Source organism: Megalobrama amblycephala, linkage group LG9, assembly GCF_018812025.1.
Source record: "Megalobrama amblycephala isolate DHTTF-2021 linkage group LG9, ASM1881202v1, whole genome shotgun sequence".
Lineage (NCBI taxonomy): Eukaryota > Metazoa > Chordata > Actinopteri > Cypriniformes > Xenocyprididae > Megalobrama > Megalobrama amblycephala.
The window spans coordinates 15,236,973-15,251,089 of NC_063052.1; the positions used below are offsets into that span (position 1 = coordinate 15,236,973).

The 14,117-nt window shown below is 35.7% G+C and overlaps 1 protein-coding gene across 2 annotated transcripts in view; it reads right to left on the bottom strand.

Annotated features, from left to right (window-relative positions):
- Positions 1-11,315: 11,315 nt before the first annotated feature.
- The window catches only part of samd12 (sterile alpha motif domain containing 12), a 111,716-nt gene continuing 108,914 nt past the window's right edge, over positions 11,316-14,117 (bottom strand). For both annotated transcript variants that reach the window (XM_048201808.1, XM_048201806.1), the window contains exon 5: positions 11,316-11,724. In XM_048201808.1, coding sequence (XP_048057765.1) covers positions 11,702-11,724 — 23 coding nt within the window. In that variant the 3' untranslated portion in view covers positions 11,316-11,701. The remainder of the gene's footprint in view (positions 11,725-14,117) is intronic.

Genomic DNA, 14,117 nt, shown 5'->3' on the forward strand with positions numbered 1-14,117 from the left:
CATACAGACCAACAAAAGTGCATTTACGCATTGATCACATAATGACAAGCAATGCTTACTTCTGTTCCTGCCTGCACCATCAGGGAACGTTCTTATTAGAATGTTGTAATATGGTTATAAGTTACGAACAAACGTTCTTCCAGGAACATTAATAGAATGTTTGTTCAAAGTTTTCTGGTTTTTAATGATGTTCTTAAAACATTAGAACAAAAATTCAGTTTTTTAGATGTTCGTCTAACATTTTTTACTGTTACTACTTGTTTCAGAATGTTCAGAGAACATTCACAGTAACATTTGCATGATAATTCTTTTATTATCATATTTATTATACTTCATAGGAGCTGGGTAACACAAAAACTACCCAAACGCTGGGTTGTTATGTCTGACCTAGGATCTGTGTAACGCAAAAACTACCCAAACGCTGGGTTGTTACGTCTGACCCAGGATCTGCATGACACAAAAACTACCCAAACGCTGGGTTGTTATGTCTGACCTAGGATCTGTGTAACGCAAAAACTACCCAAACGCTGGGTTGTTACGTCTGACCTAGGATCTGTGTAACACAAAAACTACCCAAACGCTGGGTTGTTACGTTCGACCCAGGATCTGTGTAACACAAAAACTACCCAAACGCTGGGTTGTTACGTTCGACCCAGGATCTGTGTAACACAAAAACTACCCAAACGCTGGGTTGTTACGTCTGACCCAGGATCTGGGTAACACAAAAACTACCCAAACGCTGGGTTGTTACGTCCGACCCAGGATCTGTGTAACGCAAAAACTACCCAAACGCTGGGTTGTTACGTCTGACCTAGGATCTGTGGAACACAAAAACTACCCAAACGCTGGGTTGTTACGTCTGACCTAGGATCTGTGTAACACAAAAACTACCCAAACGCTGGGTTGTTATGTTCGACCCAGGATCTGTGTAACGCAAAAACTACCCAAACGCTGGGCTGTTACGTCCGACCCAGGATCTGTGTAACACAAAAACTACCCAAACGCTGGGTTGTTACGTCTGACCCAGGATCTGTGTAACGTAAAAACTACCGAAACGCTGGGTTGTTACGTTCGACCCAGGATCTGTGTAACGCAAAAACTACCCAAACGCTGGGTTGTTACGTTCGACCCAGGATCTGTGTAACGCAAAAACTACCCAAACGCTGGGTTGTTACATCTGACCCAGGATCTGTGTAACACAAAAACTACCCAAACACTGGGTTGTTACGTTCGACCCAGGATCTGTGTAACACAAAAACTACCCAAACGCTGGGTTGTTACGTCTGACCTAGGATCTGGGTAACACAAAAACTACCCAAACGCTGGGTTGTTACGTCTGACCCAGGATCTGTGTAACGTAAAACTACCGAAATGCTGGGTTGTTACGTTCGACCCAGGATCTGTGTAACGCAAAAACTACCCAAACGCTGGGTTGTTACGTTCGACCCAGGATCTGTGTAACACAAAAACTACCCAAACGCTGGGTTGTTACGTCTGACCCAGGATCTGTGTAACGTAAAAACTACCGAAATGCTGGGTTGTTACGTTCGACCCAGGATCTGTGTAACGCAAAAACTACCCAAACGCTGGGTTGTTACGTCCGACCCAGGAGCTGGGTAACACAAAAACCACCGAAACGCTGGGTTGTTACATCCGACCCAGGATCTGTGTAACACAAAAACTACCCAAACATTGGGTTGTTAACAACGTTTTGAACATTTAGAGGACATTTACAAATAATATTTTCAGAATTGAATGGCAACATTAGCCAAACGTTCTTAGTGTCTTAATCTTGCGAGTTACACTTAGGGGATATAATTTATTCATTCAATCTTGCATTGACTTGAACGAATGAATGAGACTTCAAGATATTTCAAACTGATTTTCGGATTAATCTGTTGAAATGTCATACCCGTCAGTCAGACAGAATAATCATTTATATAATATCATAACATGAATTACATGCAGGAGCCATTTTTTTTTTTCTGGTGTTGCTAGCTAAAAATATGATGTATTTAAAATCAAATCCCAAACAATTTCACATCATGGTTGTGTACTTAAAATGATAATAAACAGACTAATAAAAACCCCTAAAAGTTTAATGAATAATAATTAAACAAACATTTATTAAATTGCTTATTAATAAATGTTCACTTTTTGATTATTATTGTTGCCTCTAGTAATTATGTGTCTGATTTTTAATTTCCAACCTATTTTGGGTTCATTTTAAGCCAGCCATACAGTATTTTTTTTTTAAAATAGTTGAGTTAAATAAAAACTACCCAGCAGGTTGGGCAAACATTTAACCCAACCTTGGGTCAAAACAACCTAATCGCTGGGTGTGTCCATTTTTAACCCAACTTGGGTTATTTTTTAGAGTGTAAAATAAGAAAATAAAGATCGGTTGAATGGTAGATCTTGCTGGAAATCATCTATTCTGCCATACAAATTTGATTTCATCACTAGCATAAGAGCAGTGAGAACATTCCGTCTTAAAGGCCAGATTTGAAAAACAAATGAGTTATGTGCAGTGTGAAAAACCTCCTATTAATAGGCTATAAATAATGGCATAGGTTTATGATTATTCTGCCACACTTGCCTATATGTGGTTATGTCATTGCCTGCGGCGAGGCTGGCATGCATCTACCCAGAAGGCTCATACTCATATATATCGCCTATATATATGCTGTGGAACTGTGGAGAGCGAAGGCTGACACATTATATTTGAGTATGTATTTATAGATATACAGAGACTGCTGAATTTTAATAGTCGTGACAGAGACGGTGCGATTGAGAGAAGGTGCATGCAAACATAGGAGAGCAGAGAGAAGGATTTTAAATAGATAGATATGGAAACAGCTCAGAAATAGATATGAGAGGACAGAGCAAGTGCAAATGCAGTCAGGAATATGAGGGAAAAGAGCACGAGAGAGAGAGATGGGCTGAAAGAAAGACCTGTAAAATGCTGAGAATGTCTCAGGTAGAGTCGCTGGAGAGTACAGAGGGATTGAGGTGGAGTGATGTGCTGTCATATCTCTCCGTCTGTTCATCTCTCACTCTCTCCCACCAGGTACCCTGAATCCTCACCGTCAGCATGAGAACAAAGTGTGTGTGTGTGTGTATGTGTTTGTGTGTGATGATGTTCTCTCTGCTGCCTTGCGTGTGTGTGTGTGTGTGTAAGACACAACCCAGTCAATATCAATCTAGATTAACGTGCCGGTGAAACCAGCCACACGACACAACAGACATCCATTTTACTGGTTGCACTTCTCTTTTAAAAGCCTATAAAAACTACATCCTATAGTATATATGAGAAATATCACTTGTAGCCATGTGATATGGCTGTATATCAGCATGAATCGACCTTAGGCAATCACAGTGTGCTGATATACAGTCATATTGCACAGCTACGAGTGTGGTATTGAGTTTATACAACAGTTTGACGGCACGAGTGTGTAAATAAATAAGAACAACTACGAAGTGTCTTTAAAAACGCTCTTTTGCGAGGAACTACTTCCTTCTGCCACGGATTCAAATCTGAAGTTGAAAGTTTAACAGTTGAGCCCAAGCCTTCGTTACTAATAATAAAACGTCACTTTAGAACTAGAAACGAAGGAAAATAAAATATATAAAATATTAATGAGAGAGAGAGATTGCCTGAGTGAGTGTTTTACCTGCATCTAGCTGATATTCTTCAGGTCAAACTTAGATTCATAATCACAAAATCAGTTTGAATGTCCGCTGAGGAAATCGAAATCTTTGTCTTTGTCCTTTTAACATTTAAGAGGATTTCCCATGACAGCGCTAGTCAATGCATTTGTCAGTTGCGTCTTGTAAGATGTTGTTTATAGTAAAAACAACATCCTTGTTTCCTTGTTTCAGTCCATTTCAATATAAAAGTCTCTGCAACTGACTCACCCACTCATAAAGACTGTCTTTGCCGCCATCTCATGGTGTATTAATGTAACTTTCACTGAAGTCGAAATCACTAATCGCCTCTTAATACCGCATGTTATTTATATAAAATATTATTTATTGGATCAACAACAATAGCCATTATAACAGTATAAGAAGTAAAATAGGAAATAAACACAAGCAAACAGTTCAGTCAAACGTACAAAAGCAGCGCTCTAGTTAATACAGGATTTAATTTCAATGTAAATATAAAAGTTATGAAACTTAATATAGCCCTTAAGCCAAATCTATTAGCTCTGGAACAAGTAATAGATTAATAAGACCAAAGATTGCCCGTTTGATATACCCAAAACAAATTATACCTCATGTTTAAACACTATCTACATAAGAATTCCCGAAGGACTGTCCGAGATAAAGCTGTTCTCTGCGGGTACTCGAGCACTGAATGGTCGCTAACGGCCTGGAGCTCAAAGCATCTAAACAAATTTTCAAATAGGCACTATGATTACATTTAAATAGCATATCTGAGGTCTAAACAACTATATTCTTGCCTAAAAACTCTTAAAACTACATTCCGTTACAAAATAACAGTAGTATCTATAAAAACATGGTGTGTTTTCTTGTCCGCCATGACACTACATATTATATATATATATATATATATATATATATATATATATATATATATATATATATATATATATATATATATATATATAGTTTATTGTAAAAACTCAGGGTACTTCATGTGAGTGGGCGGAGCTAAAGAGCTCTTTTCAACCCTCTGATTGGTGGAATTCTGTACAGCATCATGGGTAATGTAGTTTTTCATTCCGAATTCCGCTGTTAAACAAGATTATTTAAAAAATAAGTTGAAATAACGTAGGCTGATGGCTTCAACAAAAGAAAACACTATCGATTAACAACCTCACAGTAGGTCTGTCTTTAAAAGTTTATAAGTTATCGTTAAAATTCAATTTCCCTATGGAGAAAATGAAAGGAACTTCTGGATCCTGATTGTTGTACTCTATTACATAAAGATGCACATGATCACCTAACATCACAGCTATTGGTTAAACATCTAAGGGTTCAATAAGACACAAAGAATGGCCTTGTTATATTAATATGTTTATTAGAATATTAACATGTTCATGAATAGTAACGTTTATGCACATTATATGGAAAGAAAGGGGTCTGATAGTTTGGTCTGCATGCCTGCCGAATTCAAAACATCACAAATGAACAAGAACAATAGAAAACATGCTCGCATATAGTGTCAAAAATAATTTCTCATAGTGTATTATGGGTGTAAATAATATTATTCAGATTAATGCAAACAGCTTTATGCATTTACATTGGTGTTGGTGTAAGTGAATGCATCAATATAGCAATAATATAGTGTATGCAAGAAAATAAATAACCTCATATATGCTTATGTTAGTTTATCCATGAGTACTTTGTGCAGTTTGAGGCTAACGTTCACTTAATTTGTATGCAGTCCAGCTCTCCAATCTAGTTCAGAGCTGATAAAAGAACCGACGTGAACAACATCAGTACATTAATAATCCACCAAATTCAGCTCCGCAGACAAAGGTTCGAATTTAAGAATGCCAATCTAACATATTTTTATATTATGTCAGATAAAACTAGAGAGAAGAGTACATCTAACATCAGTCATATTCTCTTCCTCAAAGAAGTTTTGGAGTCTATGTGGATCTAAAGGCAAATCTCACAAATAAAAGAGCAGGGAGGGAATGTTTATTCATTAATTATCCTTCTACATTTGTGCATTAGTTAAAATTAATTTGTTTTTCCAAGGTCTAGAGTCTCGAAGATCAAAAAGGATCCTTGGCGTTTGCCTTTTTTTTTGGCATTACTCTCATGAGAATGACTGATCATTGTTGTTTTGATTCTGACATGTATCAAAGTTCATTATATATTTTAAAGTCTTTTTTATGTGATTATCAAACACAGTTTTAGTGTATTGTACAGCTCTAGTATACGCTATAAAATTTAATCTTTAAAAAATTAAATAATTCCTATGCACTTTTCTTAGAAAATAACAAAAACGCCCTAAGGCCAACTAAGAGTCTGAATCGACAGTATGCTGCTATTGAGTTTTTGCTGAACATTTTGAATTGACTTGAACTCTGCGGTTAATGTACCATGAGATGGTCTCATAAAGTTCAAATCAAAAACAACCCCCTCGTGGGTGAACATCTCACATCAAATAATCTAATCCACAAGAAAAGAACTCAAACTCTCCTTCGGTGTCTTTTAGAGTTGATTTAGAGTTGTGCATTTAATTTTGGTGTGGCTCATCTAAACTGTTTCACACAAATTCACTTTATGGGTCATTCTACAGAATTGGTTCAAAGTCAGAGTTGGAAACGTCTTGGGAAAAAATGTTTGTATGTATGCAAATTGTATAATATCCACATTTCTAGTAATTGTGCAGTTAATTCTCATATTGTATTTTCATAAAGTTATGGAATATTTTTCCTCTCCTCAAATTTGTCACTACCGAAACACAATAATAAATCATTTAATAAGAAGGGTTACAATGACCTATTAAGATTTTGTTTACATCTACCTTGTAAATATATTTTTTGCTATTTTTAAAAAAAAAATGTTTGCACAGGTAAATCAATAGCAATTGCAATTTTATCAATATTTCAAGTGTAATTAATGAGATTTGTTGTATTTTGAATCCAATATTTCTTTGTAAAAGGCATAAAGTTTATCATACTGATTTCAAAGTAGTTGACACTATCATAACATCTTAGTTGATCATTCAATATACTTTATTTTTGATGAAACATCCCATGTTTCGGTCGTGACAGTAATGTGTTGGTAGTGACCACAAAACATTACAGTATTTTAACTTGCATACTAAAACACTACTAAAACTAATGATTTGCATAACTGTACTAAAATTTTGTTTATTTCCCCCAAATAAATGATTATGCGATTATGGTGTTGTCACTACACCAAAACAATGATGTTTCGGTAATGACTGTTTCGGTAGTGACAATTTTCGATATTTTTGAGCCTTGCTCAGCACATGGTTATCTAGCACAGTTCTGAACAGTTGAACACACATAAAAACTAAATTTTATGGAATAACACCCAAAAAAGTTGCTTAATTAGAGAAAAAAAAGGTGTTTGGTAGTGACGTTCCTCAAAGTTAGACACAGATTTTCACACATTTAAATCAAAATGATGGACCTATCTACTATGAAAGAGAGGCTATGAGAGGGAGGGACACAGGAATATTTCCTGATCAAAAATGTAGAAGTGTGTTAAAATCAGTCTCAGATCAATGGACTAAAACATACCCTGTTTCGGTAGTGACATGAAAATGCGGGATACGTTTTTTTTTACATAAAGTTTCATGATTTAAAAACTTAATTTCACTAAAAAAAATTATATATATTTTTAAAAACAACAATGGAAAAAAATGCAAAAATTATTTCAGAATCATTTGCACAAGTTGAAATTTAGGGGTTCGGGACAGCCACCTCCCAATTGAAAGTACCCAATAAATGATGATTTAAATATATTAATCTTACTGATATTTTAAATATTATTATGGGATTCAACAGATAATAGAAGGATCTTAGTAAACATCTAAAATTTGAATACTTTTAAAAGTGTTTTTTGGTTGTGGGACAGCAATTCGCACCAATTCCGTAGAATGCCCCATATAGATATATCTATACTAGTTTAGCAGCTCTAAAACCATTTCGGTTTTCACCCTCTCAGCCCTTCAGTCATCAAAAGCCCCTGGCGTTGAGCCCTCTCGAAGATATAAAAAACACCAAGGCCCCACAAAGGCATGAAATGGTAGCTAGTTTTTAATTGGAACATGCTTTTCCCCAGATTCCCAGTATTGACTCCATCCGGTGAGCCAGACAAGAGCCAATATGAGATCTAATCGACAAGGTCTAATCGATTCCACTCAATTTTTGGATCTCATTGCAATCTAAAGCGTCTTGTAAGGCAAACCTCCCATCACGCCACGATCGGCAGCATGTAACCTATTACTGTAGCCCTCAAAACAACTGGAGCCGCTCCGGTTAATCAATGGCGGGTCTGCGCCGTCATGGATCTTTGTGTCGGAGCCGTTGTGATATTGCGGAGTCATGCTACAATTGTGGCAAGTCTCTTTGAGGTGAGAAGCCTTGTTGACGCCTGAGGCTCTTGTAAGTAATGGAGGTTTGATACAAAGGTGACAATGATCAAAGGGTACAAAGACACAGTTCATTTGATTCAGAACTTCCATGTGCTTCCAAGTTAAAAAGGTAACAGTGAATGGCCATGTCGTATTAACAGTGATGCCTTTGTGAGGATCTCTATTCAAAAAGATACAGTGAATGGGAAGTTTCAAGGCTCCTAGTGACAGTCCTCTTTTATGCAAAATAATGCTCAGTCTCGTTTCTACACTTTTTTTAATAATGCCGTCCCATGCCTAAAAGTACATTTCCTTGTCTTTCCCAATGGGAGGATGAGACTTCACAGAGGCATGTCATCTATCTATTCCCCCCATTCTTTCTCCAGCCTTCTTATTCAAAAAAGAAAGAATCGTCTTCCGTTTCTGAGTCCTCGCAGTTTCACAGCTCCGAGTGCAGTTGCTTCATCCTTACTTCTAATTGAATTCCACCATGAGTCAAACCCCAAGATTGGCTCCGGATCAAGAGATGAGGGTATAATGCATTTGGTCCGGCGATGAAAGACGGATTTGGGGTGAAACGCAGCTTCCGGTGGAAGGGTGGGCTTGTCTTTTTAAGAGACCTGGTCACAGTCACAGTGCAGTTCAGTCTACGGCATACGTAATAACGGGCTCTTGCTTTTGATGGATGGCGAGGGAATTCAAGCTCGGGGACATACAGAGACAAAGAGACAACTAACCAAGCAAGTCGACCAGACGTCTTACATTATACTAAGAGACGGCAGACACAAGAGAGAGGAAGAGACAAGTATTCAGACGTGCAAAGGGTGGAGTCCTCATGACACTATTTCCTTAGTATGTTTACATGTGAAGAGATAGATAGCTTGTTCAGCTACAGCTATCCAGATAAACATGTTAGCTATCTATATAGTTTATCTATCTATCTAGCTAACTATCTGGCTATCTATATAGGTAGCTATCTAGCTAAATCTTTAGCTATCTATATAGCTTTATCTATCTGTCTGTCTGCCTATCTATGATAGTTAATTAGCTAATTATTTAGCTAGACAGCTACCTATATAGATAGCCAGATAGATCAACAGATAGACAAATAGATAAAGCTATATAGATAGTTAATTAGCTAGATAGCTACTTATATAGATAACCCGATAGTTAGCTAACTAGCTAGACAGATAGACAGAAAAAGTTATATAGATAGCTGATTAATTAGCTAGATAGCTACCTATATAGACAGCCAGATAGATCAACAGATAGACAAATAGATAAAGCTGGATAGCTGCATATATAGATAGCTATATAGTTAGCTAGCTAGATAGAAAGATAAACTATAACCTACAGATAGCTAATTAATTAGCTAGACAGCTACTTATATAGATAGCCAGATAGTTGGCTAGATCTTTAGCTAGCTAGCTAGATAGATAGACAAATAGATCGATAGATAACGCTGTATAGATAGCTAATTAGCTAGCTACCTATATAGATTGCTATATAGTTAGCTAGTTAGATAGACAGATAGATAAACTATATAGCTAATTAATTAGCCAGATAGATAGCTAACTAGCTAGATAGACAAATAGCTATCTATATAAGTTTGTCTGTCAATCTGTCTATCTAGCTAGTTAGCTAACTATCTGGTTATCTATATATGCTATCTAGCTAAATAATTATCTATCTATATAAGTTTGTCTGTCTAATTATTTAGCTAGATACCTATATAGATAGCCAGATAGTTAGCTAGATCGTTAGATTGATAGCTAGGTAGTCAGATAGATAAACTATATAGATAGCTAATTGATTAGCTAGATAGCTACCTATATAGGTAGCCAGACCAACAGATAGACAAATAGATAAACTATATAGATAACCAGATAGTTAGCTAGCTAGCTAGACAGATAGATAGACAGAAAAAGTTATATAATAGCTAATTAATTAGCTAGATAGCTATCTATATAGATAACCAGATAGTTAGCTAACTAGCTAGCTAGATAGACAGATAGATCGATAGACAGATAACACTATATAGATAGTTAATTAGCTAGATAGCTACCTATATAGATTGCTATATAGTTAGCTAGCTAGATAGACAGATAAACTATATAGCTAATTAATTAGCCAGATAGATAGCTAACTAGCTAGATAGACAAATAGCTATCTATATAAGTTTGTCTGTCAATCTGTCTATCTAGCTAGTTAGCTAACTATCTGGTTATCTATATATGCTATCTAGCTAAATAATTATCTATCTATATAAGTTTGTCTGTCTAATTATTTAGCTAGATACCTATATAGATAGCCAGATAGTTAGCTAGATCGTTAGATTGATAGCTAGGTAGTCAGATAGATAAACTATATAGATAGCTAATTGATTAGCTAGATAGCTACCTATATAGATAGCCAGACCAACAGATAGACAAATAGATAAACTATATAGATAACCAGATTGTTAGCTAGCTAGCTAGACAGATAGATAGACAGAAAAAGTTATATAGATAGCTAATTAATTAGCTAGATAGCTATCTATATAGATAACCAGATAGTTAGCTAACTAGCTAGCTAGATAGACAGATAGATCGATAGACAGATAACACTATATAGATAGTTAATTAGCTAGATAGCTACCTATATAGATTGCTATATAGTTAGCTAGCTAGATAGACAGATAAACTATATAGCTAATTAATTAGCAAGATAGCTACCACTATCGATTGCCAGATAGTTAGCTAACTAGCTAGCTAGATAGACTGACAAACTTATATAGATAGCTAATTATTTAGCTATCTATAGATAGCCAGATAGTTAGCTAGATCTTTAGCTAGCTAGCTAGATAGACAAATAGATCGACAGATAAAGCTATATAGATTTAGCTAGATAGCTACTAGATAGACAGATAGATAAACTATACAGCTAATTAATTAGCAAGATAGCTACCTATATAGATAGCCAGATAGTTAGCTAACTAGCTAGCTAGATAGACAGACAGATAAACTTATATAGCTATAATTATTTAGCTTTTAGATAGTCAGATAGCTAGGTAGCTACACTGTAAAATATTAAAAGTTGAGAAAACTTAAAAGTTTAAGACAACAAACTTCAACAGATTTTTGAGTTTTCAACTTTTTGTATTCAGTTTATACAACAAAAATTTGAGAAAACTCAAAAATCTGTTGAAGTTTGTTGTCTTAAACTTTTAAGTTTTCTCAACTTTTAATATTTTACAGTGTAGCTACCTAGATAGATAGATAGATAGATAGATAGATAGATAGATAGATAGATAGATAGATACAGAGGACTGGCAGGAAGAGAGGTTAAAGTGCTACACTTCAGGATTACACACAACACAATTCAGCAGCGAGTCTTTCTCATTGTCCAGTAGAGAACATCAATAGTCCAGACGATTCTTTGAGGTTGTATATGCTGATACGCTGTAAAAAGAGCTACTGAAGATCAGTTGGATCCATTTCAGGATTGTTTTGATCAGAGGGAGGTATAGATCTGCTTTAAAAGAAGGAAGACCGCAGGGGATGAAAGTCTGGAGTGTGCTGTGGACGTCGTGGAAGATGGACCGGGAACTGAGGATCTCCAGGATTGCTCAAGCTACGGCGAACTCTCCAGAGAGGCTGAAAACACAGGAGAGGGAAAAGTACAATATGAGAAAGGATCACAAACACAAACAACAGAGAGGAAATTAATAAAGAGTAATTAGATACTGAGAATGAGGGATATCTTTAATGCAATACTTGGCCAAAAATATGTGGACATCCCCTTTAATTAATGGGTTTGGTTTGACTCCCTAATTCCAGGGAAGACAAAACAATCACACTGAGGTCGATGAAGAAATGGTTTACTTTATGTTAGTTTTTTCTCACTCTGTCACCAATTTCCATATATTTTGATTCTCTTTCGGACTCGGAGAAACGATGTTGATACTTAATTGAAAACCCCATTCAAGTCTTCTGAACTATGAAAGAGCAACTTCTGAGCTGTTCTCTGGGGAGAAATGGGAATTAAATGGGAAGCACACAATCAAGTGGGAAGCAGTGTTAATTCCGTTAATGTCGTCAACAACATTTTTTCACGGGCGAAAATGAGACGATGACTAAATAAAAATGCGTTTTGAATGACTAAAACTATGACTAAAATCTACTCTCATTTTCGTCAACGAATAAAAACGAAATGAAAATGATAGAGAGGGACAATTTGGGAAGATATCCAGTCAGGACTGTTGTCCTGTGTGGAAGATGTGCACATTTGAAGTGTAACGCGCTGATCTAACCGTGGGAAACGCGGCGCTGTTGCGCCCTCTACAGGCTGGTCAGCAGCACTTCAGACTGCTTCACGCACATTAATGCCAAACGATTGCTTATGAGCTCATGTTGATGAATTATGACAGTGTTTACTACACAATGTTTATATGGTAATGTGTTTTAGATGGTTGTAAGAATGCATATTTTATCTCCCTCGTCTGAACTTAAATGAGCAGACTGCAGACATTTCAGAATAAGAGTCACAGTGTGTTTTGGGATGGTTTATTATTATTTTTTCACAACAAACTGCATTTAACTGAATTTAATTTCTATTTAATTCATAGTAAACTACTGTATCTTCTGTCACAGGAAGGAAAGGACTAAGAACATTAGGTAACACTTTATTTTACAGTGCCGTAGTTACACGTTACTACATGTACTTACAGTAAATTATGCATAATTACAAGTAACTAACCCTAAACCAAACCTAACCCTCACTGTAACTCTAAAGTACATGTAGATAATTAATAGTACTCAGTAATTATTTGAGTAATTACAATGTAACAACGGCACTATAAAATAAAGTGTAAAATTATTGGACACATTATTCAATATATTTTACAAGTATAAGGGTTATTATAGATAAACCTAAAACCATAAAAAAAACTTCCATTAGTTGAAATAAACGTTAACTGAAATAAAAAATAAAAATATAAAAAATGTAAACTTATTTTATTTCATCTAGATTCCAAGCTTTGGCTTAACCTGATGTACTAAAATAACTAAACCAGAAATAAAAAAAACTATAATGACGTTTAAAAGCAAAAACTAAAAGACAAACACAAAAAATGACTAAAACTTTTAACTAAAATTACAATGAAAGCAGAAAAACTAAAAAAAATTTTTAACAAAAACTATAATAGTACCTCAATGATAATTGTGTCAATCTCTGAAAAGCACTGAATTGAGCTCTTTCGTGTCGTTTTGCACTTAAACGGTCAAAAACGTCAGTTTTGGCGAGTAAAGTACAGCTGGTTGTCTTAAGTGAACATAAACAGTTTGGAGAATATCAGATGTGTATCAGCGTATTGGATCTGGTGTATTGTTAGAGAAATGCTTAATGCATTACAATTTAAATAAATTTGATTTTAGTCTAAAAATAAAAAATTTCGATGACTAAAATATGACTAAAACTAAATCGAAATTTGCTGTCAAAATTATCACTGGTGGGAAGGAACACAAAGCACATGTGTAGAAAGAAACAGGTTAACTGATATGTACAAATTGTGGGTCCAGATGGAAAAAAGTTAAGGATGCAGAGTGCGAGAAGACAGTGGAACGGAAAAAGAGGGAGAGAAAGAAAACAAAATGGTGGTGAATCAATAGGAGAGACACTATCCAGCATTCAGTGGCTCTCAGAATATCTCATCTGACCTTTAGGAGAGAAAGACAGGAAAGACAAAGAGAAAAATGAAGCCAAAAGCAAAGTACGATACGCATCACGATTTAACTGACGGATGACATCTGTGACATTCAGATGGATGCATGAGAATGAATTCACCATTAAAAACCTTATGTATGAATCATGTTGTGATATAGATTGTATTAAGCATCCACAAACACACACACACAACCACAACCTCCCGGAGAGCACAAACAGTCCAAGAACACACTGGCTGCTGCTGGCTATAGAGAGCATATCTAGCATTTGAAATTCATTATCATGGGGTATCCTGACAAGCTGTCAAAGCAGCGTACACAGGCTC